The sequence below is a fragment of the Lagenorhynchus albirostris genome, chromosome 12 (assembly GCF_949774975.1).
Source record: "Lagenorhynchus albirostris chromosome 12, mLagAlb1.1, whole genome shotgun sequence".
Classification (NCBI taxonomy): domain Eukaryota; kingdom Metazoa; phylum Chordata; class Mammalia; order Artiodactyla; family Delphinidae; genus Lagenorhynchus; species Lagenorhynchus albirostris.
In genome coordinates this window covers 553,099-576,228 of record NC_083106.1, presented here as the reverse complement: position 1 = coordinate 576,228, position 23,130 = coordinate 553,099, and the positions used below count along the sequence as shown (strand labels likewise).

Here is a 23,130-nt window from a genome sequence, read left to right as displayed (position 1 = left end):
GTACTCATAATCCTTATGCCAAAAGTACCACTAGCATAAATGTTCTCCTATATCATCTTTTGTTTTCTTTTCATGAGAAAGCCATTTACCAAATTAGTGGGGTTGGGGGACACAGGACTTTGAAAGAGCAGTTAAACCATGTGTTTGCTCCAGGCTCATTCTTTTCCACTTTGGCTGAAGTGTTGTGTCTGTATTTGCTGATGTTAATCCTGGAGGGAACAGTACGGATCATCTTGGTCCCGGCAGCCTTAGCCTTTTTGTATCACGGATCCTTCTGGTAGTCAGGTGACTGGCAATAATGTATATAGTCTTTTTTTTTTTTTTTTGCGGTACGTGGGCCTCTCCCTGTTGTGGCCTCTCCCATTGTGGAGCACAGGCTCCGGACACACAGGCCCAGCCACTCCGCGGCATGTGGGATCTTCCCGGACCGGGGCACAAACCCGCGTCCCCTGCATCGGCAGGCGGACTCTCAACCACTGCACCACCAGGGAAGCCCAATGTATATATTCTTTAAGACTTTATTTTTGTAGAGCAGTTCTGAGTTTACAGCAACATCAAGAGGGAGGTGCGGAGATTTCCCATCCACACCCCCCTCGCCCGCCCCCCGCACAGCTTCCCCCATTATCAACACCTCCCACCAGAGGGTACATTTTTTACCAAGGATAAACCCACATTGACAAGTCATCATCACCTTAAGTCCATAGTTTACCTTTGGGGTCACACTTGGTTCCTGTATCTTCTGAAGATATTTTTAATTTTCTTGGTCAGTGTGGTCAGCTTGTTGACCCTGAACTCCTCTACTCAAAGTTGTTGTAGCTTAAAGAGATGTAATTGCCCACGTTCCCTTTTTCCAAGGGTGCCTGTGGTCACCTGCAACCCTGGCGCTAGTTCAGGTGGTCTCACGCTTAGGTGGCATGCTGCCCAGGGCCCACAGTTTATTTTCCTGAAGAGGTCGGCTCAGTGGCATCACTCCCTAAGTGTGTTTACACCTTTTTTTTCAGTTGATTAGTGTGGTTGTGCTTAAAAATATTTGCTATTTTTACAGATGTTACTTATGAGGTACTTTCAGTATTAGAAGAAGTGATGAAGAAATCCACTTTTATACTAAAAATCATGTTGCCATATTGGGAAGTTGCATTACTCAACTTCAAGTCTCACAGGTACCTGAAGTGTGGCATTACATAGTGGTCATTGGCAGCTTGGAGGCTAGGCCTTCTAAAAACCCTAACCTTTCTGCTTTGTTGCTATTGGAGTTGGAGCAGGTAGGAGCGGGACTGACTCAAGGGCAGACCCGAGCATAGAATATCTTTATATAATTAACTAAAAGGCATCTTGTAACTGTGTTTTAAACATTATTTTTTGTACTGTTTTTGTACAATTAATAAAGACAATTATTTTTTATTTAACTAATGACTTTATTTTTATTTAAAAATTAAAAAAAATTTGGGCTGCATTGTGCAGCTTGTGGGATCTCAGTTCCCCCATCAGGGATTGAACCCGAGCCACAGCAAGCAGTGAAAGCCCGGAACCCTGGCCCCTAGGCCCCCAGGGAGCTCCCTGATGATCAGTTTTCAGAATCAACTTATTAATAGTTTTTTGAGTTCTTACTGTGACTGAAACATAGTGTCCAATGTTAGAGAATCATGAGAGAAAGAAGATGACAGTTTGTCTCTATGTTCCCTGGGGAGCAAGCCCAGGAGTGGAAGCATCAGGAGGTCAGTGGTCTTTACTTCCTTTCAAGTTACCTTATCCTGATATGTACATTTGATTGGATACCTTGAGAACCCACTGAAATCCTGGTTTCTGAGTATTTTTTAGAAGTGAAGAAATAAATTTAGCAGATCTTTGATGACACTTTATTCTACTGCAGCTGCTAAAAGTGTTTCATCATACATTAAGACACTGGAAAATAGTTTTACAGTCACTAGTCTAATGAGACTTTGATTCTGTTTTTGTTTCTCATATTAGCGAGTAATGTCACTCCTCCTTGCTTTGGACACATATTGGTAGTATCTGGAATACAGCGCCCTTATTATGGTGTTGGTGCCAGTGTTTACTTTGAAAACATGAAGTTTTGCTTATTTCCTTCAATTTCACAGGTTTGCTGACTGTGCCATATTGTTATTGGTGCAACTAGAGACTGGACTTAGGAAAGTTTTTGCCACAGTTAACAAATGTCCAAAGAGACTTCTGACTGCTGAGGTACACTGCTTTAAATGGTTGATGGTGACTGTTGTTGCTGTATTGACATTTTTCCGTGCCTAATTAAAAGCTTTTAATATCATATTTTTGCTTATTGTTAAATGAATTTTTTAGCTAAGAACTTTCTTTGGAAGGCCTGACTGTCATTTTTTGTGGCTTCCTATTGTGATTTTATATGTTATATATTTATTTTATTTGTGATTGTCTTTGAGGGTTCTGTCATATTTCCAGGTAGTCTTTTAAACCTAATGGTGTCATCAGATGCGTTGATGCTTGTGTTTCCTCTGTAGGCATATTTACTGGTACTATTGTAACCCCATGAGGTGGGCCGTGGGTGGTCTACAGCATGCCCTTCTCGAAGGATACTGTTTCCTTTTGGCCAGAACTGCCAGGGAGGCTTAGCAATGTCTCTGGGTGGCCACGGGCCTAGTTAGCTATGGGAGAATCCATTAGGTAGGGGAAAGGAAGAATATATATTATGGGACAAACAGCAGCATCTACCATACTTGGGATTCTTGTTTCTTTCACTAGTTCAGCTTCCTCTTTGTGCCCCTTTATATAGGCATTCCTCAGAATTCTGTTCTCAACCCTTTACTCTCTTTATATTTATTCCTTGGGAGACCTCACATAATACCATGCCTTAAGCTGTTACCCGTGTGGGAGCAACACCAATTAGTAAATACTTTGAAACTAATAAAAATGAAAGCACAACATGGCAGAAGTTGTTGATGCAGCTAAAGCAGTGCCAAGAGGGCAATTTATAGCATTAAGTTCCAGCAGTCTCCAAGGCATTGTCTCTAACTCACGGTTCTTTGATCTCTTTGATTTGAGTTAGGTTTACACCTGTTCGTTGAATATCTTCATATGAGTTTTCCCCAGCATCTCAAATTTACTTTATTTCAGAAGAGCAAATTTTTTCTTCCACAAATTTGTTCTCTGGTATTCCTTATTATCCTTATTCTCTGAATTGCTCTGCACCAAGCTTTAGCACCATCTTATGCTCTGCCTGCACTCCATTGTCTTCATGGACTTGCCCTGCCAATCAGTTCTACCCCTGATTTGTCTTGTGGTCCTTCAGTGCTGAGGTCTCACCTGGCTCCCCATCATGCTCACCTGGTAACTCATCTTCCACAAGTCTTCATGATTCTCCTTCTCTAATCCATTCTCACACTGCCACTAATTGTTTTCTAAACTCACGAGTATTCCTGTGTCTTTTATGGTTTCCTCTGCTTAGAAACCTTCCATGGCTCCCAGCGCCTGCCTGCAAGGCTCACGCTTCTGCATGGCTTGTAAGGATGTCAGAGTCTGGCCTCAGCCTTTCTCCAGTTTGTTTTCCCTCTGATTCCCAGCATAATTTAAGCTCCTCGCCAGTTCCTGAACATGCGTGTCTTTCCTCTCACTTTGCCCACTGTCCCCTGCCTGACCACTCCCGGCCACAGTGGTGACCTCCCAGAGCCACATCTACTTGGATCTAACAGCTGCTTTTCTCTGCGTTCTCTTTCTGTCTTATCTTGAGGCAGTTCTGCTTTGCCTTATGTGCATTTTTGTAGAGCTCTCTGGTGTAGGCCCCTTTGGAGTGGGTCATCCATATATGTCCGCTGGTGCCCACACCCGGTGCCTTTGATGTAGGCTCTGCCCAGTCCAGTGTTGTGGAGTGAAGCCTGGGTCTTCCAGCAGAAACTAGAGCCCCAGTTGTCACAGCTCTCACTCGAGTGCTCTTACAGTTGACTTCATGGTAACCTGACCAGTCACTGCACGGCTCTGTGATGCTATGAATTTGGTTATTTAGTTGTCATTTCACTGCACAAATAAATAGTGTGACTGTTTCTACAGAGGCTGTAGTTTATCGAAGAATATCTTAAATTTTAGCCCAGGCTTTTATCCAGAATAAACATAGCATCAATTTATTTACAAAGCAATACATACATGAAAATTATAAAGTGCTGTGCAAATGCCGTAATTATTTATTGAATACTTGTTATGGCATAGGTCTCTTCAGAATCAGTGCAGGATATGAAGATGAGCAAAGACCTAGGGACTTTTAGAAGCTTGTGTGTATTAGGGGTGAGAGATAAGACATTTATACCAACTCCATAAAATAAGGTAGAAGTTAGGCATTCCCTGGCAGTCCAGTGGTTAGGACTACGCAATTTCTCTGCCGTGGCCCAGCTTCGATCCCTGGTCAGGCAACTAAGATCCCGCAGGCTGCACGGCGTCGCAAAAAAAAAAAAGGTAGAAGTTAATTCACATCGTTTATGGAGATGAATGAAAAGTTCAGCTTTTTTGAGGAAGTAGTGGGGATATTTAGTAGGCAATTGAATATTTAGAATAGAGCTTGGAAAAAATTTTAGGGTCAGCAATACATGGGCTTTAGAGTCATCTGCACAGTAATAAATGTTCAGGAGTATTTGATAGTATTAAAATGAAAATATGTTAATAAGCATTAATAAGTTTAACACATTTCTTGAGCACCTGAATGTAAAATCCTACTGAATTCCCCAGCAGCCTTTGAGATGGGCATTCCTCACTTACACTTCTGCAGAGAAAGCTGAGCATGGAGGTGCTCAGGGTCTCACTTGTAGGAGGTGTGGAGTTGGGATTAGAGTGCTGAGGCAGCCTGGCCCCGAGCCGTGTCTATAAAATCTGGGCTAATTATACCAAGAAGCATGAAAAACAAAGGCTATTTGTTGGAGAAAATATTCAGTTGTGCTCACTTGCACACAAATACCAGCCATCAGTAGAAGTGCTCTGTGTGAGTAGTGATTTGTGAAGTTGTGGCATCGTAAGTGTTAGAGGTATCTGAAAGATGTTAAAAAAAACAAAGCGGGAAAAAATGCTTGGAGAGTAAAATATTTAAGTATGCTAGTCAAGTGTATGCTTTAAAAGCCCAGTTTGTATGAAGAAATTGAACAGCCATTTTACCCTTAATTTGCAAAATAAAAATGCTATTTTCTTATCAAGTCCTTAAACTCAATTATACACTTTAAATTCAAATCTATAAGATAATAAAGACCCGTTAGCTGAGATATGCTGATTTAGATCAGACCTCTGGAAATCTGGACTATGATACTTCTGACTTTTTTTGTCATTTCTGTCTAGTATTTATTACTGCTTTCACTCAGGCCTGATTCTCAAATATTGGCATTAACCTAAAATGGAGAGCTAATGATTGAAGTCACAAATAAGCCAGATGCTTTCTGTCTGTGATCAGTAGTCCATGAACAATAAAAAAACATTTCTCAACAGAAAAGAAAAAAAAAAAAAAGAAGTATCTGAGCTACAGTCCTTGTTAGAGCAGTATTCTAACATGGCTAGACTGCCAGGGTTGCTGTATTTTCATGTCTTTTATATTGTGTTTATGTTGTCAATGACATTCTTCCCAAAGTGTTGCTAGATAAAGATTTATTTACACAAAAGGAGGTTTCATATTTGTGGCCCTGTGCTAGAATTTTTTCCTGCTTGAATAGTGTCACACTACTTGTATTTTGCTTTAATTATTTCTTTTATTTCCTTTTCTGAAGTCAACAGCTCTTTATACTACCTTTGATGAGGTAAGTAAACTTATAAGGTATTTTGAAACAAATAAAACATTATATTCTTTTAAAATTAAAATTAAAGATCAGCCATAAATCATATGCTTACAGGAAAATGTTGATAGTCATATAAGCAAAAAGAAAAAGAAAAAGGTGATGATAGTGTTGAATACAGTTTTCAGACTAATTGAGACCCAGTCTTATTAACCTAGCTTCTGAAGTTATGGAAAGGCCATAGCATACATATATACATATATACACACGTATATACATGTACACATACACAGTGTTTGCAAATACACATAAACACAATATACACGTATACCTGTATACACACACTACACATAAACACACAAATACACATGTACATATATATGCACATAAATGCACACAGACATATACATGAATACACATATACACACCTATATACATGTAAATATACATAAACACATACACACAATTAAGAATACATATATATATCTTCCTAAAGTCATTGTATTGGTTGAGAAAACCTTTTCTGAACAGGTGGTTGCTATGTTCTTAAGACTGTCCTTATTTCATTTAATCTGCTTTGGACTTACACAGCATGTCATACCAAATGTACAATATCTTTTGACACTGAAAGTTCTGTATATGTACCAGCTAATCAACTTACTTCTTTTTGGTGTTTTAGATATTGGCAAAACACTTGAATGATGGTAAAATCAATCAACTTCCTCTTTTCCTTGGAGAGCCTGCAATGGTAAAGTATTAGGCATTTACGATCTAACATCCTTGTATTTATGGATGTGATTAGCACTTCTCAAAAATGATGTTAATTTTGGCTTGTGACATGCCCATAAAAAATGCTTCTGAAGCATTCCCATGCCTGAACTTCATTGTCTGTGCAACTGTCATTTGCTGGCTCTGAGCCCAGCTCAGGTACTGTGCTTCATGTTTTTGTTTAAATGTCCTTCTCCTAAGGCCTGATGACTTAGCTGACCTGATTCTGAGCAATATTTGAATTTGTGGGTTTTGTATTGCGCTGGTAGCAGGGACTGCATTTGCTTCGTGAATGACAGCAAAGTCAGATGCGACTAGTAAGACAGAGTGTTGGATGAGAGAAGGTAGTTATTTAGAGCCATTTTCTATTTATCACAGTTTTGTATTTTACGAAGTTATTGCAGTGACTACTTTGGACTGTAAATAGAATTTTCATATTTTCTCCTTTTAACTGGGAGTTAGCAACCTAGGTTCCAGTTCCGGCTGTGTGACACTAGTCAGATTCCATACGCTCTCTGGGCGTCCTTTCTGCCATCAGGAAATTAGGATGATTGAAGTAGTTTGTCTAATTCTGTTTGTCCATCAGCAATTTGCCTGGGTCAGCAAATTGGGTTTTCTGACTTATTTTCCTCTATGTTGTGGAAGAGTCCTTGGATTTTTGCCATTAAGAAAGAAGCAGTGTCTTCATAGGGCTTCAGAAGTAAACGAGTGATGTGAGAAAGGACATGTAAGAAGGAGAGCCATGAGGGGAAAGAAAAATGGTGTTGTCCGTGCAGGAGCACAGCAGTGGATTCTTTTATTGATTGGAAAGTTAGCTTCCAAATGTGGTCAACCCAGTTCTCGTTTTTCACGAGGGTGAGAATGAGAAAGGGTACTTTTACTAAGCACTGGAGCCATGCAAGCAGTTTTGCAGCCCTGGTGGTGAGTTCTACAAACTTCTTAGGTTCTTATCAATCAGCCAAGGAGCAGGTACAGAAACAGGGCTCCCCAGGTTATCCTACCTGAGGAGCAGGCTGTACAGTTAGAGACAGCAGGGTGCCTCAGGGGAGTCCTGCCTGAGGGGTGGGGTGCAGTTACAGACAGCAGGGTGCCCTCAGGGGAGTCCTGCCTGAGGCTGTGGAGTGCAGTTACAGAGGACGGGGTTTCCTCAGGGCCATCCTGAGCTAGTGGGGTGCAGTCCTGCCTGAGGTAGTTGAGTGCAGTGATAAAGCCAAGAGATCCAGGGACTATCGTAACTTGATACTTTTCAGTTGCGTGACCTTGAATGACTTTCTTTTTCAGTCTAACTTTTCTGTAATGAACATTGCTGCTCCTCAGATGTTTTGGGCTTGCCCTTTCTGGGCCTTCGGACTTTCCTTCTTTCTGCTGAGAATACTAACCAAATATTTTCTGTGTCCTTTTTTTGATAGGAGTTTCTCTGGGATTTCCTGAACCATCAGGAAGGTCCCCGTCTAAGAGATCGTTTAAGCCACGGGGAAATCAGTTTACCTGAATTTCCGAAAGAAGCAGCCAATCAGTTGCTTGCATTTTCCTTTGTACTTTTACTCAGATTTATTGATGAAGATCTATTATCAGTGTTTAAGGTAATGTGTAGGAAAGAAAATTAATTAAATTCACGGTCATTAAGTTATGAAGGAATGTAGTTTATTTTCAGATGTAATTATATTTTAATCATCTTTTAATTTATGTGAGTACAGTGTACCTCCATCTGAACATGTGTGCATGTGTACAGGCATTGTCTATAACAAATAAATCAATATTACTTGATCTCACCAAGAATAATTCAGCCTATTTCCTAAGCATACATTTGCTTGTGTTTTTAACAGTGATGGGATATTGCAAACCAGAGAACAAAGTATAAAACAGGATTAACTAAATAAATTGGAAAAATTTACAGAGGACTATTAAATGAGAGAGTAGAATATTTGCATTTGTCAATAAACTAATTCTTTTATATATTAAAAGAAATAGGTTAGATTGTTAGTTATATTTTAATCTTTTTTTCAGACTGTACATGTAATAATTATGGGAAAATTTGTTTCAAAATTCCAACAGGATAGAAAAATTAATACAAAAAGTGAAAGTTCTCAGGAATCCCTTCTCCCAGAGGTGACTGCTGTCAGTAGCTGAGTGTCTCTGCTTCCACATCTTTCCATGAGCCTGCAGTGCGGGTTCCAAAGCAGGACATACTCTGTTTTATAACTAGCATTTCATTAACAGTTTATTTTTGGCAACTTTGTTCTACCTTACTCTGTCTCAGCTGCTTGATACCCCATCTTATCAATGTGTCATTATTTGTCTAAGCTGTCCTTCATTGATGGGTGATTTAGAATTTTCTCTGCTGTGGAAAATGTCTAACTATGATGCTGAAATTCTTTTGTGAACTTCCTGTTAACATCTTTGCTCTGTTTTATTCAGTTTCATTTTCCTCACTGGTTTATTAGCCTTATTTGCCATTTTCAGAGTATGTGTTGCTTGTTACCAGTCTTTAGGTTTTGATGTTTTTTCTCTCTGACTTATGCATTTGAAGTCCTTAAAAGACCCTTTGCTTTCCAAAATTATAAATGTAATATGTTTTCCTGTATAGTTTTATAGCTTTTTACATCTATTGATCATTTACATCTATTGATTTACATCTATTGATGCAGCTGGAATTTATTTCAGCTGGGAGTAAGTTAGAGAATCTAGCTGTACTTTTTTTCTTTTTTTAACAAATTGCTTGCAAGTTGGCCAAACGCCATTTAGAGAATAAATATCTCTATACTGTGTGCACTGGACTCTCTTTGCCTGTCTTTAATAAGCTTCATGGTACGGTTTGATATCTGAGAGATTACTTTCCCGCCCCTCTTCTTCTTCAGAATTGTCCTGCCTCTTCTCTAATTGTTATTATTCCAGTGAACCTGTGTAGTTAAACACAAAGCCCAAGCCCAACCAACCAGCCCACAGGAATGGGCTCCTGATGGATTAATGTGGGGGTAATTGACATTTTTGCAAGATTGCACATTGTTCCCTGACACAGGCCAGTCCCCACTCTTCACTCTCCACGTTCAATCCTCTACCTCAAGCTGGTGCCCCAGATCTGCATCCCCCCTCCTCTGCCACCCCCACTGCTCCCCTGAGCCCCTGGGAGGGGTGTGGCCCCCATGTGTCCCCACTGTGCTCTGAGGCCCTCCTGAGGTTCCTGTCTCAGGGGAGAAGCCGTGTGTGCTGTGGTGGCTGCCGGCTCGTCACTGACTTCAGGTGTGAGTCCTGGCGACCCCGCTGGACGTTCACCACACAGTGAGGGCTGGTTTCTCTCTGTTCCGTGTAGCACCCGTGTAGGTATCTGCGTGAGTGAAAGTTGAGTGCATCTCTTCTCCAAGTAACGACTAACTATATGAGTTGTTTTGTGCTATTGAGAGTTCTGGGTAGTTACTGCTTATACGTAGGAAAGCTCTTGACTTTTGTGTATTAAATTTGTCCACTCTCAGCTCACTGACTAGGTAATAGTCTGCCACCTTGGGTTTTCCAGTTATACAGATGCGTCAGCTGTAAATAATGTTATATTTACTCTTTTAAAAATGTATGTTTGGCAATTGAGTGTTTATAGTATGTAATCCTCTTTTAGTTATATTGATTTTTAATGTTTAAATTCTTATGTCCTAGTTTTTTAGGAGAATCTCTTACATTTTCCAATTGTTCGGCATCTTTTTTTCTCCCATTTATTTCTTGTTTTGCTGCATTGTGGACAGAGTGGCCTTTGTAATTTATCATTGTTAATCAGCCTCATTTAAAAATTTTGTTGGTTATGGTTTGACTACTATGTTAGACCTTTTTTTTTTTTTTTTTTTTTTTTGCGGTACGCGGGCCTCTCACTGTTGGCGGCCTCTCCCGTTGTGGAGCACAAGCTCTGGACGCACAGGCTCAGTGGCCATGGCTCGCGGGCCCAGCCGCTCCACAGCATGCAGGATCTTCCCGGACCCGGGCACAAACCCGTGTCCCCTGCATCGGCAGGTGGACTCTCAACCACTGCGCCACCAGGGAAGCCTTGTTAGACCTATTTTAATGAAGAGTTTTGCTTTATTTTAGCTGAGAGAATTATGTGAAGGAAGCTGATTGGAAATTGGGACTCTTAAATGACCTAAGATGCAATAGAAGAAAAGTAGGAGCCTGACCAGAAGTTGTAGTAACAATTATCTGTTTTCTCTAAAGCAGGAAAAAGCAGCAGTGAGAGCATTGGTGAGCATTGCAGAAGCCTATGGCGCTCGCTGCCATCCAGTTTCTCAGCTTAAAAAGCAGGTGTGTGGGGAGGGGCGTGTGCAGGTCAGTTGTTGCAGAGATTTGAGAGGTACAGGCCGGCCTTGTCCAGCCGGGCTGCAAGTCCGCAGAGCTGGCTTTGTAGCCTGCGTTCACCTTGGACACATGGCCTTGGCCAAGCCACTGTGTCTTTCTAAGGTCCAGCAGTTCGGGTTGTGGTGGGGTTTGTGTCCTCGGCGTTCTTGGTACTTGATGGGTGGCTGAGTGCTGGTAACCCGGGATCGGTCACAGGTGTTGCTTTTCGTGGTGAGGGACGCCAGCTTTATGAGGCCAGCCTTTGTTAACCTGTAAGGTAAACAAGCAGGCAACAAACTTTCTTAAGCATTTCTACCAGGAAGTTACAATTTGGCGAGTAGCCTAGAGACTTTATTTTCTGTATGGTAGGCGGTACGAGGGGGCAAAAATGGGGTCGTCTCCAAGAATATAATAATCATGATAGTTGCTAACTGAGAAATTCTAAAAGGAAGCTGTAAAATCAGCACAGAATGGATTGGGGAGATTTGCGGTGGCGCCGGGGAGAAGCCGAGCCTGGAGAAGACAGGTCCTGAGTAGCATCAGGCAGGAGGGGGTTATCAGCAGCTGTGCAGGAGCAGAACCCAGCGGCGCTCTGTCCTTGCTGTTTGCGGGAAGGAATCAGCCTGAGTTCCTCTGTCAGCGGGTCCTGTTTGCGATGGCGCGTCGGGCTGCTCTGGTACCTTTATCCACTCGCATCGCACTGTCTGCCCATAGTGATTCCGAGCTTCCAGAACAAAAGCCGTTAGAAGGAGGACCCAGAAGCATTCAGGGAGGGAGGCTTCAGCAAAGGAGGGAAGGTTCTGGAAGGAAGAGAAGCTTCGGGGGGCCAGCCTTCCTGCTCCTTGGCTGCTGCTTCCAGGTCCCTGGTCAACGCCCCTTCCTTTCCCCACAGTGGGCGTTCTGCACCTTCACCTTTTCCGTGGCCTCGTACTCCTGCCGCATGTGATTTAGTCACCTTTTATTCTGCAGCCAATCTTGCATCCTGTTCTTTCTAAGTCCGCTGCTCGGGATATCAGCTGCGTAACAAAGTACCTCATTTGGTGGCATCAACAACAACCACTTAATTTGCTTATGCTTTTGTGGGTCATAAATTTGGGACGGACTCTGCCGGACAGGAACCCATCTGAGAAGTGGAAGTCTGTGCTGGGTGCTCGGCCAGCTGCACCCGAGCAGAGGTGGGGACGAGGGGAGGGGCCCGTCTCCGACCTGCTTCTCCCTGTGTTCTCATGGCCACGGCCATTCGCCACGGCTGGCCCCAACCAGGGGCGGGGACACGGACCAACTCTCATCAGGAGGCATCAGAAGAATTTTGGACACTTCCTTGGAATCCCATATTTCACCTACCTTCCTTTACCTGATTTGATTGAGTAACAGACCCATCACCTAGTTTTAAAGTGTGGCATCTGAAACAATTTTACAGATATGTCTTTTCTTGGAAGTGATGACAACATCTGTAACAACTTAAAAACATGTTTTCTAGAACATTATTTAAAAATCTTGAAAAGCAGTTGTACATTGTCCTGTCAGGTGCTGAGCTGTGAGAGGAGCATCGGAGTTTGGCCTCTGCTGCCTTTGCCTGAAGGATCCGAAAGGGAGGCTCAGCGGTGAGTGCCCCCCAAGTCACACAGGCCTCGCGGGGGTCCGAGAATGTCAGCCTCTGAACGATTTTTTTTTCTCTGGCAAGCCTGTTGGGAGACAGGTCCCAAGGAGGGGTTGCTAGGTCTTGGTGACTGGAGGGCCAAGACTGGGGGTTCAGGGCCCGGTCGTGGGGGAACCGTTTGCAGAGACCAAGGGCACAGGGACGAGAGGCAGGCCTTGTGGGGAGGAGGGTGGCATCTGGCAGAAATGGCTAGTGGACGGTGTGACAGCGGGTCTGAAGCTCAGGAGAGGAGTGGGCGTGGACACACTGCAGAGTCAGCTCGAGGGAGGACTCTCGAGGGTCACAGGGCATCTTCTGACAGCAGGTGCATCGCCCACAGTGTGTGTGTCGTTTCTTTTTACCTCTCCCTCTGATGGTGGCTTTTTCATTGTATTTTTGGGGAAAGCGAGTTGCAGATTGAGTGCTTTGCTCAGCGAACCACTGAAATAAATATTATTCTGCATCTTGCTCATTGTCATGTATCTTTAAATGTTTTCTGTTTTTCAGATCAGAAGGTAATTCTGAAATAAATGCCTGCCACTCTTTAATCACAGAAATCGTGGCTGAGCTGTGTCACCACGTGCCCGAGACGCACCGCGTTCCTCACGCCTCGGAGCACCTTCGTCCTGAGGAGTAAGTCCAGGGTGTCCTGGGGGAAGTATTTTGGGGTCGCCGACCTCGCAGTTTTCTGTGTTTGAAGTCTTACACGTTGAAGGTAGTGTTAGAATCCCACTGTGTCCCAGGAGGAATTGTTAGATAAGCCCTGATGGTGCGTGCGTTGGTCTGTCTGACGGATGTTACAACACACGATCTGTTCTCACCATCGACACCCGCCCAGTGTAACGATTGCAGCAGGAAACCGAGACCGCGTTGGAGGCCGCGGAGGACTGGTGACCGTAGGCCCTCGGGACTCTCACTCTGCCCTGCAGGTGGCCCCAGCTGCTCCGTGAGCTCTGCAGCATCCCTGTCCGGACCCTGTTCTGCCCCAGAGCCGTCCTGGAGGTGCTGGCCGTGCTCCGGAAGATCGGCGCCCACTGCTGCCGCGTGTGTGGCCAGGTGGCCGCCTGCGCGGAGCTGAGGCGCCGGCGGTGGGAGGACAGGAGCCTGCGCTCCCGGCAGCGGCGGAACTACCTGCGCCTGGTTCACAGGTGCGTGGCTCGCGGGTCTCGTTTAGAGGAGCCCTGCTGGGCAGCTCTTACCTCAGGGTACACTTCTACCCCTGACTTCAGAGAAATACTTATTTTCAGGAGAAGTTACATATGTGTCACTTAAAAATACCATTTATAATTTTGGGATATGGGTTCTACGGACCCGGATTTAAAATACAACAGCAGATTTACCTGGGGATGCCAGCATTGTGTATTTTAGAATGTGCTACATCCTCATGAAATTACCATTTTGGACAAATTCCTAGAATTTCTGGGTTGAATGGTATCTGTGATTATAAAGCTTTTAGTAAGTATTCCTTTGCTTTCGGAAGGTTACATACAGTTTACACCCTTACCGGCAGTTTATGAGGTGATGCTGTTACATCACACATCCTTCCCCAAAACAGGATATATTTTAAAATTCCTCCCGGGAAGACTGGAGTCTGACTTTAACTGGAATTTGGTCCCAGAGATGTTGAACCCATTCTCATGTTTAAGCCATTTGTGTTTCTCCTCTTGGGAGAGTCCTTTGCTGAACGCTGACTTGTAAGGAAGGAGCTGCCACTGGGCAAAGGGACTGGGTGCCGAGCCGGTGGAGCCTGGTCCTCAGAGCAGGCAGGGCGCCTGCGGGCTCAGAACCAGGCGAGGAGCTCAGGCCCAAGGTTGAGGGGCATCCCACACAGCCTGCAGGGGCCAGGGCTCACGGCCACTGGGATAACGGCTGTCCGCACAAGAGTGTTCTTTTGAGAAGTTTGAATTTAAGGACTTTTGAAAGAAGGATTGGTTGGGTGAAACATTTTTCTCCTTATAAAGGTGATAAATACTTACGTTTACTAACTTTTACTTTATTTTTAGTATTAAGCTTCTGTCTCCTATGCTTTATCTGATTTTATTGCTGATTGCACTGGAATTGGTCAACATTCATGTGGTTCTTGGGAAAAATACTTCGGAATATCAGCAGTATCTAAGGTCAGTGCCCTCACGTACGGGAGACGCAGCTGTGTTTTGCTAATTCTGAATCATGTTCACTCCTGTTGGTTATTTTCTTGGTGATTTTTTCAACCCCACAGTCTGGTCCTGAACTGTTCTTCTCTGTGGACTTCAGTGCAAATTTGTGAGCCTTTAAAACTGACATGTTTCAGAAAATTTAATGTGATTTACATGTGAATGATTTCGGAATTCCTCCCCCTGGTGTAAGAATAATGTCCAGACAGTGTTATCGGGAGGAAGCTGGAGAGGCTGCCACCGTCTCAGGCAGCTGTGCGGATGCCTGGGGCCAGGTCACGGCTCAAAACCGTGGACTGTCTCTGCCGCGGGTCTGCCCCGGGTACTGTAGGGTGGTGCCCTCCACCCACTAGATGCCAGTAGCCCCCAGCTGTGATGACTAAAAACGGCTCAGATGTTGCCACAGTCCTCTGGGGGCAAAATCACCTTAAGTGAAAGCTACGCCTCTACACAAAGGGTCTGTGGATTTTCATCGTATTATTCTTTTAACTGCTCCCTAAGTTTGAAAATTTCAAAAATTCATAGTTGGAGAAAATTTTAGGCTACTTGGGAACCTTTGAGGAGAACTTGGAAAATGTGAAAATAGCGCTTCCTCCCATCAGTCAGAGGTAATTCCCCTGTGAACTTTCTGACGAATTATCTTTCAGGAAAAGCCTTTCAACAGCAATAGCTGCTCCAGGTGGGACGTATCTCCTTTGAAGGGGTGGCCCCTCTCTCCGTCGGGTGAGGCTGGTCATCAGGGTGGGAACAGGAGGCACAGCCCCCGAGGTCCTGTGTCCTGTGGGTTTATTATGCATAAGTGTGGTCTAGACGGCCTCTAAGGTCCTTTCTGGAACCGAGTCCCATCAGCTAAGAACATCCGTCATATGTGGATTTGGGAGAGAAAGATGGAGAGTATGTGAGCTGTGTGGAGTCTAGGTGTCCATCCCCTCCAGTGACACTCTAGTTCGGCATTCTTCTCCTTCATCCAATTTGTATTCTCTCATTTCTGTTTTGAATGTATTTCTTTTTCTTGAATCCTCAGACAAAAATTAACTACAGAACTTTAGTTGTAATTTCAAAATGAAGGGGATACATTTAAATCATTATTGCATTTTACAAGGGCATAGATAAAGAAATTAATTTCTTTCTTTTAAACAGGTTCTTAAAGTCCGTCTTGCAGTACACAGAGAACCTGGCGGCTTACACCAGCCAAGACAAGAACAAGTGGGATGAAGCTGTCAATCTCACACAGGTGGCCTTGTTGAAAATTTGGACTTTTAGTGAGAAGAAACAAATGTTAATACATTTAGCCAAGAAATCCACGAGTAAAGTAGTCTAATAAGTCAGGATGCTTTGGGATCTATCAGAAAACCCGACCTGAGTAGACTTTACAGCATGTGAGTTGAAAATCCAAAGGCAGGGTGGATTCCAGGTACTGCTTGATCAGGGCACAAGGTCCGTTGCTCTGCAGTTTCCTGACTTGCTTTTCCCAAGTTGTTGGTGTGAACCTCAGGCTGAATCCTTGGGAACCAAATGGCCGTAGTAGTTTTGGGCCTCATCTCCCAATGCATACTGTCCAGAGGAGAGATTTTTCTCACCCAGCTCTCACCCAGGAATGGGCGGCTTCATCTTACTGGCCACAGGCCTAATCTTGAAACGATGGCTGTGGCCAAGACCCTGCCCTGCACTCACCAGTCAGGCTAGGTGGACGTCTACTCCTGGACTGGCCACTGGGGAGTAGAGGGAGGCTTGGGCTGGTCACCCTTGTCCCTGGAGCTGAGAGTGAGGTTGATATGATTCAGATCTCGAGGGAGAGGGTTGGGGAGGAACAGCTCCTGGAAGGCGCTGGGCAGCACGCCTAACGGTCTGCACGTCCCCAGGTTTCCAGGTCTGGCGGGTTTAGTGCAGGAACCAGGAGGGCGGAGGAGTGAGGGCCAGGGCTGCAGCCAGAAGAGCCGGGTCAGCCCTCGCAGGAGGCCCTGGGTGGCCACTGCAGGAAGCTCCTCGTCCGCTTCGGTGGCAGCAGCAAGGCTGTGTTTCTCCAGGAACCCCTGCAGGGCTGCCCCCCACCCCAGTCTGTGTGTGCTCGGCTGCACCCACCTGCCGTGATGCACAGCCTCCTCCAGCCTTGCTGGCAGGTCTGGCCTCCCAGGAAGGACTTCCCACAGCCTGTTCTGGCTTCTCAGCTGTCAGAGATGAGCGTGGAGGCCGCCGTTGGGGAGGTGGGGCCGTGTGACAACAGCCATCCGTGTTCCATCTGTCGCTTCACCAGCCCAGTACCTGCAACCCCCTTGTAAAGTGAAATTGTGGGTAAAGACAGTGAAACCTACTTCTGCCTGATGTGATGCCAGACGCCCACGTCGAGTGTCCACCTCTGGAGAGGTGCTCCTGTGGTCGGTCACAGCCTCCTGGGTGTGGGCTCGAAGGCTTAACCACTCCTAACCCTCCTGGTGTTGGCGCTGGAACGGGCAAGGGGGAAAATGGACTGATCTGTACTCTCACCAGCCAGTGCAGGATCTGCAGAGCCCCGCGGCCACTAGGCTGGCGGAAGCTCGTGTTAAACGCTGCTGCTCTACAGCTCATCGCGTTCCTTTGCCCTCAGCTGCCCACCTGTGTTGGTTGTGGGTCTTCACCTGGGAGGTTGACCCAAACCTCATTCCTGAAAGGGCTTTCCCGCTAGCAGTCTTCCTAGTTTTGGTAACTAGTTTTCTGTTGACTTTTATCCCTAGAAATGGGCATCCTTTCCCATGGGCCCCCAAGTCCCCGCCTGTGGCCGCAGCCCTGTCCTCAGGGGCGTGGGGGGCGGTCACCCCCATTACAGTCGGCCCCTCTCGGTCCTTTGGTTCCCTGACACAAGGCCAGCACTGCGGGCGGGCCCTCAGTCCTGTGTAAGGGCTGCCTTGGGGGCCTAGCCTCCCCACAAGCCGTGGCTCCGAGGGGGTCACAGGGATGCTCCCCCCTCACCTGCCTCCTCGATCGACCATGTGTCCTGGTGGCTCAGAGAGGAGGGCGCCTGTCGGGTGGACAGCAGCCCCCGGCGTCCCCGTCTCCGCCACGTCCTCCAGGGGCTGCTCGCGGGGCTGCAGCGCGTGCTGAGGTCTTGGAAGCGGTGCCAGGAGAGCCACCCAGCGGATAAGGCTTCTGTGCCGTGGTGATGGGGGGTGGTGTCCACAGGTCACCGTGTCACCTGACGCCAGCGGTGGGCGCTCTCGTGGGACAGACGTCAGCATGCTGTGCACTCACCTCCTCACGCCCGCGAACCACTCTGATACCTCTGGCCCTCGCCTTCCGGTCTCGTTGCTTCCAGGCCCCTGACCACCTGGCCACACTTACCAGTTGCTTCCTCCGTGTAGACCCACCCTCACGGCCATGGGTCCTTCCCGGCGCTTGACCTGCCCCCCGAGACAGTGGGGGGGGGGCTGCCCTTGAGGCTGTAACACTACAACTTTCTCCTTTAGGTGGTGTCAGTGGATTTTGCAGAAATCAAACAACTCGTACTTGGGGCAGCCGGCCGTAGGAAGCTCTCCTTAAGCCTGTGGGCACACGGCGAGGAGGTGTGGGCATGTGAGCCTTTTGTCTCTGACCTGGGCCTTGGAACGTGTGCAGCCTGGTCCTGCGTGGGCGTCTGCGGTTTCAGAAGGAGATGCTCCAGCAGGCGCCAGCCCGATGCCGCAAGGGCTCGGACGACACCTCCCACCATCTCGGTCACGAGGACACTAGGAGCCTCGGTGGAGTCGGGGTTCTAGCCGGTACACGGTCCAGAGGGCAGCTAGGAGAGTTACTGTCACGGTTGTGTCCCAGAACCCTTGGGTCTGTGCTGTGGGCCTGTTTGTGGCTCAGCCCCAGCACCGCACAGGCCGCGCCCGCACACCAAGATCCTCTGCGAAGGCTCGACACCCACACCCCAGATGCCGGTGCTGGCGACTTCAGAGTGACATTCGGCCGTCACTTCGCAGTCAGCTTTCCGTCCATTCTGCCCCAAGACCATCTCCTGTCCTGCCCAGGACTCTCGCCGGTCTTGGTCTGGCCTTCGAGGTGGGGGAGGCCGGGCGCGGGCCTGTGTGGGTGCTGCCCCCGTAGTCCGAGGACCCCAGCGTGTGCTCCCACAGGGAGCGGCGTGCATTCTTTTGGTGTCGCGCTGCGCTTGCAGGCCCTTCCCGCGGCTCCCTGTGGGCAAACGGCGGCAACGTGGCACCCGTGACAAGCGCTGCCCTTGCTGGGGTGCCGGGTGCTAGGGCGGTGTGGCTGGTGCCTGCCCGCCCTCGGGGAGGCCACGCCGCTCCCGGCCGGTGCTGGGCTGGGCACTGCGCACGGGCTTCCTCCTGTCCGCCCGGTCTGTTTTCTCTGTCCGCCCTGCTCCTGCAGAACCCCTGCCTTGATCGGATGCCTCCCTGCGTCCACGCGGGTGGCAGCCGCAGCAGAGGGGGCCGAAGCTCATTGTTTTCCTCAATGTCACATGTCTGCTGCTCTTCGCCGCTGAGCTGATGGAGAACTTCACTCCGAGGGGCAGGCGTCCTGAGGGCTGTGCCACACCAGCTGTCTAGCCAGCGGGAGTCGCCAGGGTAACAGGCGCCGGCGGCTGAGGGTCCACGACCCGATGGGCACCGGCCGTCACGGCTGAGGAGGCCAGGCAGCTGAGAAGCGGCCGGAGGCGGCTGAAGTTAGCGAGTCCGCCTCATGCTCCCCGGACGCTTTTTATTTTCTCTGCTGGCCGAATACCTTCAGCAGATGGAAATTGCTGCGAAAAGGAAAGAAGTGAAGATTAGCTAAATTTGTTCTCCATCAAAAGCTCGCCAAGCCATTCGAGAGCGAGCCCGCGGGGGAGTCAGCTCGTGCCGGCCTCAGGAGCGCGGCCGCAGAGGGCAGAGGCCACAGGCTCGGACGCTGGACACAGGCCGGACCCCGGCTCCGCCACGTCTATTCACGGGCTCAGCCCCCCACACCGTTTTCTCGTGGGTGACGTGTGGAGGGTACCGTCCCGCCCCGTTAGGTTGGCGTGACGACCGTGTGCGGGCAGCCCCCAGCCCCGTCCTGACCCGGGCGTCGGTGGCCCTGCCGGGAGGAGGGACTTGGGTGCCTCCGTGTGGCAGCCGAGCTGCGTGCCTGAGCCCGGGGTCCCCTCCCCCCACCGCAGCCGCCGGATCTCTGCGGGGTTTTCGGCGAAGGAGGGGGCGGGGAGCCGGCCGCTGCCCCCCGTGTGCCCGTCGGCGCTAAGGACAGCTCGGCCTCAGCCCGAGCGGCGCCGCAGGGCCGCACCGGAGCCACGGGGGCGCCCCTCAGGTGGGTGTCCGGTGTGCCCAGACGCGCGCACACCTGCAGGAGGGTCGCTGGGTCGCGTCCCTCGGCGCCTCCTGCCTCGCTGTGCTTCAAGGGTTTGGTCGCGAAGCTGCTCTTGCGAGTAAACTCCGGGTTCCTCAGGCGAGGGCCGCTCCGGAGGAGCTCTGTGAGCGCCGTCGCACGGGCTGGGCCCGTGCCTCACGGGGTTGCGCTTGTCTGTCGGGTCGCGGGGCGGCGCTCTTCAGCAAAGCAAGGCCGCGGCGGCCGCGGGATGCGCTGGAAGCCTCTGAGGGGAGGGGCTGGGGGATCATGGATCCGGGCGGCACCTGCTCCTCCTTCGGCCTTCCCTGCAGCGGGCAGGGCCCGGGCTGCCCGGGAGGGTGAAGAGCGGCCGCCCGCTTGTCGCAGGGCCCACGGGGCTTTCCCCGGGAACGAGCTTTCACTCCGGCCCGGCGAGGCAGGAGCTCCCGTCCTCAGGGAGGAAAGCCCGGGCGGGATTGACCGTGTAGCTCAGAGAGCGAACCGCAGGGGAGAAGCTCTTTGTTTGAAGACTGAGGTTGACTTCCTGCGGAGGACGGTGTTCGGCGCGGAGGTGCCGTGGAAGTGGCCCCCTGACGGCTCCCCTTTACCGCGAATTCCCAGCTGGCGTTGCGGCGTCTGGGGGCGGCTAAGAAGAGCCCGCGGGGACGCAGGCCTCCGCAGGGCGTGGCTGCGGCCGGTCCACAGCCACGCTTCGCAGTGCCAGTAAGCCGGCGTCGCTCTGTCGGTGCCCGTGCCCCCAAGTCTTCGAGGCGGACATAACCTGCGCCTGCACCCCTCAGGGTCCCCGGGGCCCTGGATAATGTGACACCAGAGTGAATCGATTTGGGACCGTTTACAGCCCATCTAAGATCAGCTCTTAAGTTTTTCCGAAGAAGACCCTGGATGATGCAGGAAGTTCTTTTGACACATCATTCAATTCCTTTAAGACAAGAGTATTTTAGGGTACATTCAAAAAAGCCCGTCACGGGCTGAGCCCCGCAGCACTGGTTACAGTCGGGGCGGGCGGTGGCACAGCTGCGTCTGTGTAAGTACCGGGTGGGCGCCTTGTTCCCAGAGTACCCCGAGGTCCTTATTGTTCACGTCCGCCCCCTCTTCACCCGCACCCACCCAGTAGGACAGCTCCTTCAGGAGCGAGGGGGCCTGGGAAGGCATCTCCTCGGGGGAGGAGGGCGGGGCCGGGGTGGGGCTGGTCCTCTCCCCGAAGCGGGCGTGGCCAGCGTGGCCCGTGCCACCTGGCATCTCCTCTCCATCTCATCACAGCCCCGTTTCTACAAGGCTTTGTAGGTGGGTTCTCCCGAGAGCGAATCCCCACAGCAGCACTGTGAAGGCGCAATCCCGCCCGCTTTACAGGGGAGAGAGCAAGGACCCGAGAGAGGGGCTCCCAGCGTCGCGGAGGGGAGGGTCTTGATGCAGGCCTGCGTTCTGGGCCGGCGACTCACCCAAACGGAGGCAAGGCCTGTTGGGTGGCGGCACCGCCTAAGCGTGTTCTCTGTTCTACTACGAGACCCGAGGGTGCTCAGGAGTCTTCCTGGGCCTTCCTGCAGCTCTGCGCGGGAATTTAACTTGGCAGCTGCAGCCCATGAGTAACTGTAGTTCACAAAACCTCGCCCCTGAGTTACTGCAACTCTCCCCTCCCACTTGTAAGACGTAACACGGCTTTGAGTGTCAGTGAGGAAATGTCACGAGCCTGCCCTTCCTGTGAACGTGTGTTAGCGCTGTCAGCGCTCTGGAGGGGCCCAGTTTCTTGCTGGAATCAGATGCCTGTATTTCAGCTCATTTCTTTCTTTTTCTTCCCTGTAGTAGTTGATAATTCCGATTTCTCTGGCTTGGATGAAAGTTACATAATAAATAGACATAACTAATCAGAAAATAAGTACTTCATTCCACTGTGGGCAAGACATTCTGCTAGGGAGGCTGAAGGGTCCCAAGAGGCTGCAGAGGGAAGAGGCCATCGCCGTGGATGGCGGGGATGGATGGCAGGAAGTGCCCTCGGAGAGGCGCTGGGTCTGGGCTCAGCAGGGGCCCCAGGTGCCATAAGGTCCTGCTGTTTCCCTCTCCATCCTTGGTCTGGGTTGGAGTCATCAGATTGGCCTTGGAGGGTATGCCAGGTGAGGAGAGAGGTGAGGACGAACCCTTGGGAGGAATGATGGTTAGAACAAAGCACAACCAGGAAGGCCAAGAAGGATCCAGCGAGTGCAGGAGGGAGGCCCCGGGGGTTCAGAGGAAGACATGACCCCAGAAATGTCTCGGGACGAGGCTGGGGAACATCCACGGCTCTGGCAATCGGGGTCAGGTGGGCGGGAGGGGGCAGGAGGCAGGAACCACAGACTGTGTCCCCGGGGGTTCGCAGAGAAGGGGAGGGGCCTGGCAGGGGCTCTGCTGGAGAGCCCAGGGGGCTGGGGAGACCAGTGCATCTCAGGACTCAGAGTGTCTCAGGACTCAGAGTGTCTGAAGGAGGAGAAAATTCTGGAGCAGGTGAGATGGACAGGTGTGCGGAGCCCTGCGTGAGGCCGCCTGACCTCAGAGAAGAGGGAGGGAAAACATGGTGCAGAGGGTTTCAGGGAGGAAGGAAGCTGAAGAAATGGACACAAAGCAGCTAAATGCCCTCGGTGAAGCAAGAAGAGAATGGGTCTTCCAGGAGCGGAGAGGTCGCAGGAGGGGCTGAGGGTGGGGATGTGGGACCAGGGCTTGGAGGAGGTGAGGGCATCAGTCAGCGGAGGACAGCACTGCCCCGGAGCCGGGGGCCAGGAAACCTGCCGCCGCCCCTCTCAGGACACGGGAGCGAGCCGGCTCCATCCTCCCGTTCTTTCTCTGTGGACGGTCGACCTCGGTTACTTACGGGTCGGGGGAGCCCTGTGGCCCTTTTAGCCTGGCCATCGCCTCCACGAGTGGGGATTCAGGACGGGCTGGTGCTGGGGGCACCTGGGAACCAGTCGAGGCCCATTTGCTTCGTGCTGTTGTTTATCGTGGCGCGGCAGGAACGCAAGAAGGTGTGAGAGCGACCCCGGTGGGGCTGCGGCGGCGAGACAAACGCTGGGGTGTCACTGCCTGTAAAGCCTGTTGTGTCCAGATGGCTGCCGCCCGTCCAGCCCCGTCGCTGTGTTTGTAACACGTCCTCAGAGCACCCCCCTCCGCTGCCCCCCGCCGCCTCCCGGGGCCACCGAGGCCCTGCCAGTCCGGCTCTGCTCGCCCGAGTCCCCGCGGCTTCCTCCACCTTCTGCCGGCGCCC

The 23,130-nt window shown here is 49.7% G+C and overlaps 1 protein-coding gene across 8 annotated transcripts in view; it reads left to right on the top strand.

Moving 5' to 3' along the window:
* Positions 1-21,774, top strand: part of ERMARD (ER membrane associated RNA degradation) — a 30,992-nt gene extending 9,218 nt beyond the window's left edge. For 4 of the 8 annotated variants that reach the window (XM_060168373.1, XM_060168369.1, XM_060168375.1 and 1 more), the window contains 11 exons: positions 1,046-1,160; positions 2,100-2,202; positions 5,724-5,753; positions 6,409-6,477; positions 7,907-8,080; positions 10,689-10,775; positions 12,336-12,412; positions 12,955-13,080; positions 13,377-13,595; positions 14,451-14,564; positions 15,741-21,774. In XM_060168373.1, the coding sequence (XP_060024356.1) occupies positions 1,046-1,160; positions 2,100-2,202; positions 5,724-5,753; positions 6,409-6,477; positions 7,907-8,080; positions 10,689-10,775; positions 12,336-12,412; positions 12,955-13,080; positions 13,377-13,595; positions 14,451-14,564; positions 15,741-15,921 (1,295 nt within the window). In that variant the 3' untranslated portion in view covers positions 15,922-21,774. Of the gene's footprint in view, positions 1-1,045; positions 1,161-2,099; positions 2,203-5,723; positions 5,754-6,408; positions 6,478-7,906; positions 8,081-10,688; positions 10,776-12,335; positions 12,413-12,954; positions 13,081-13,299; positions 13,596-14,450; positions 14,565-15,740 lie in introns of those variants that run through there. The other 4 variants (XM_060168370.1, XR_009543936.1, XM_060168374.1 and 1 more) reach the window with 4 other exon arrangements.
* Positions 21,775-23,130: the final 1,356 nt, after the last annotated feature.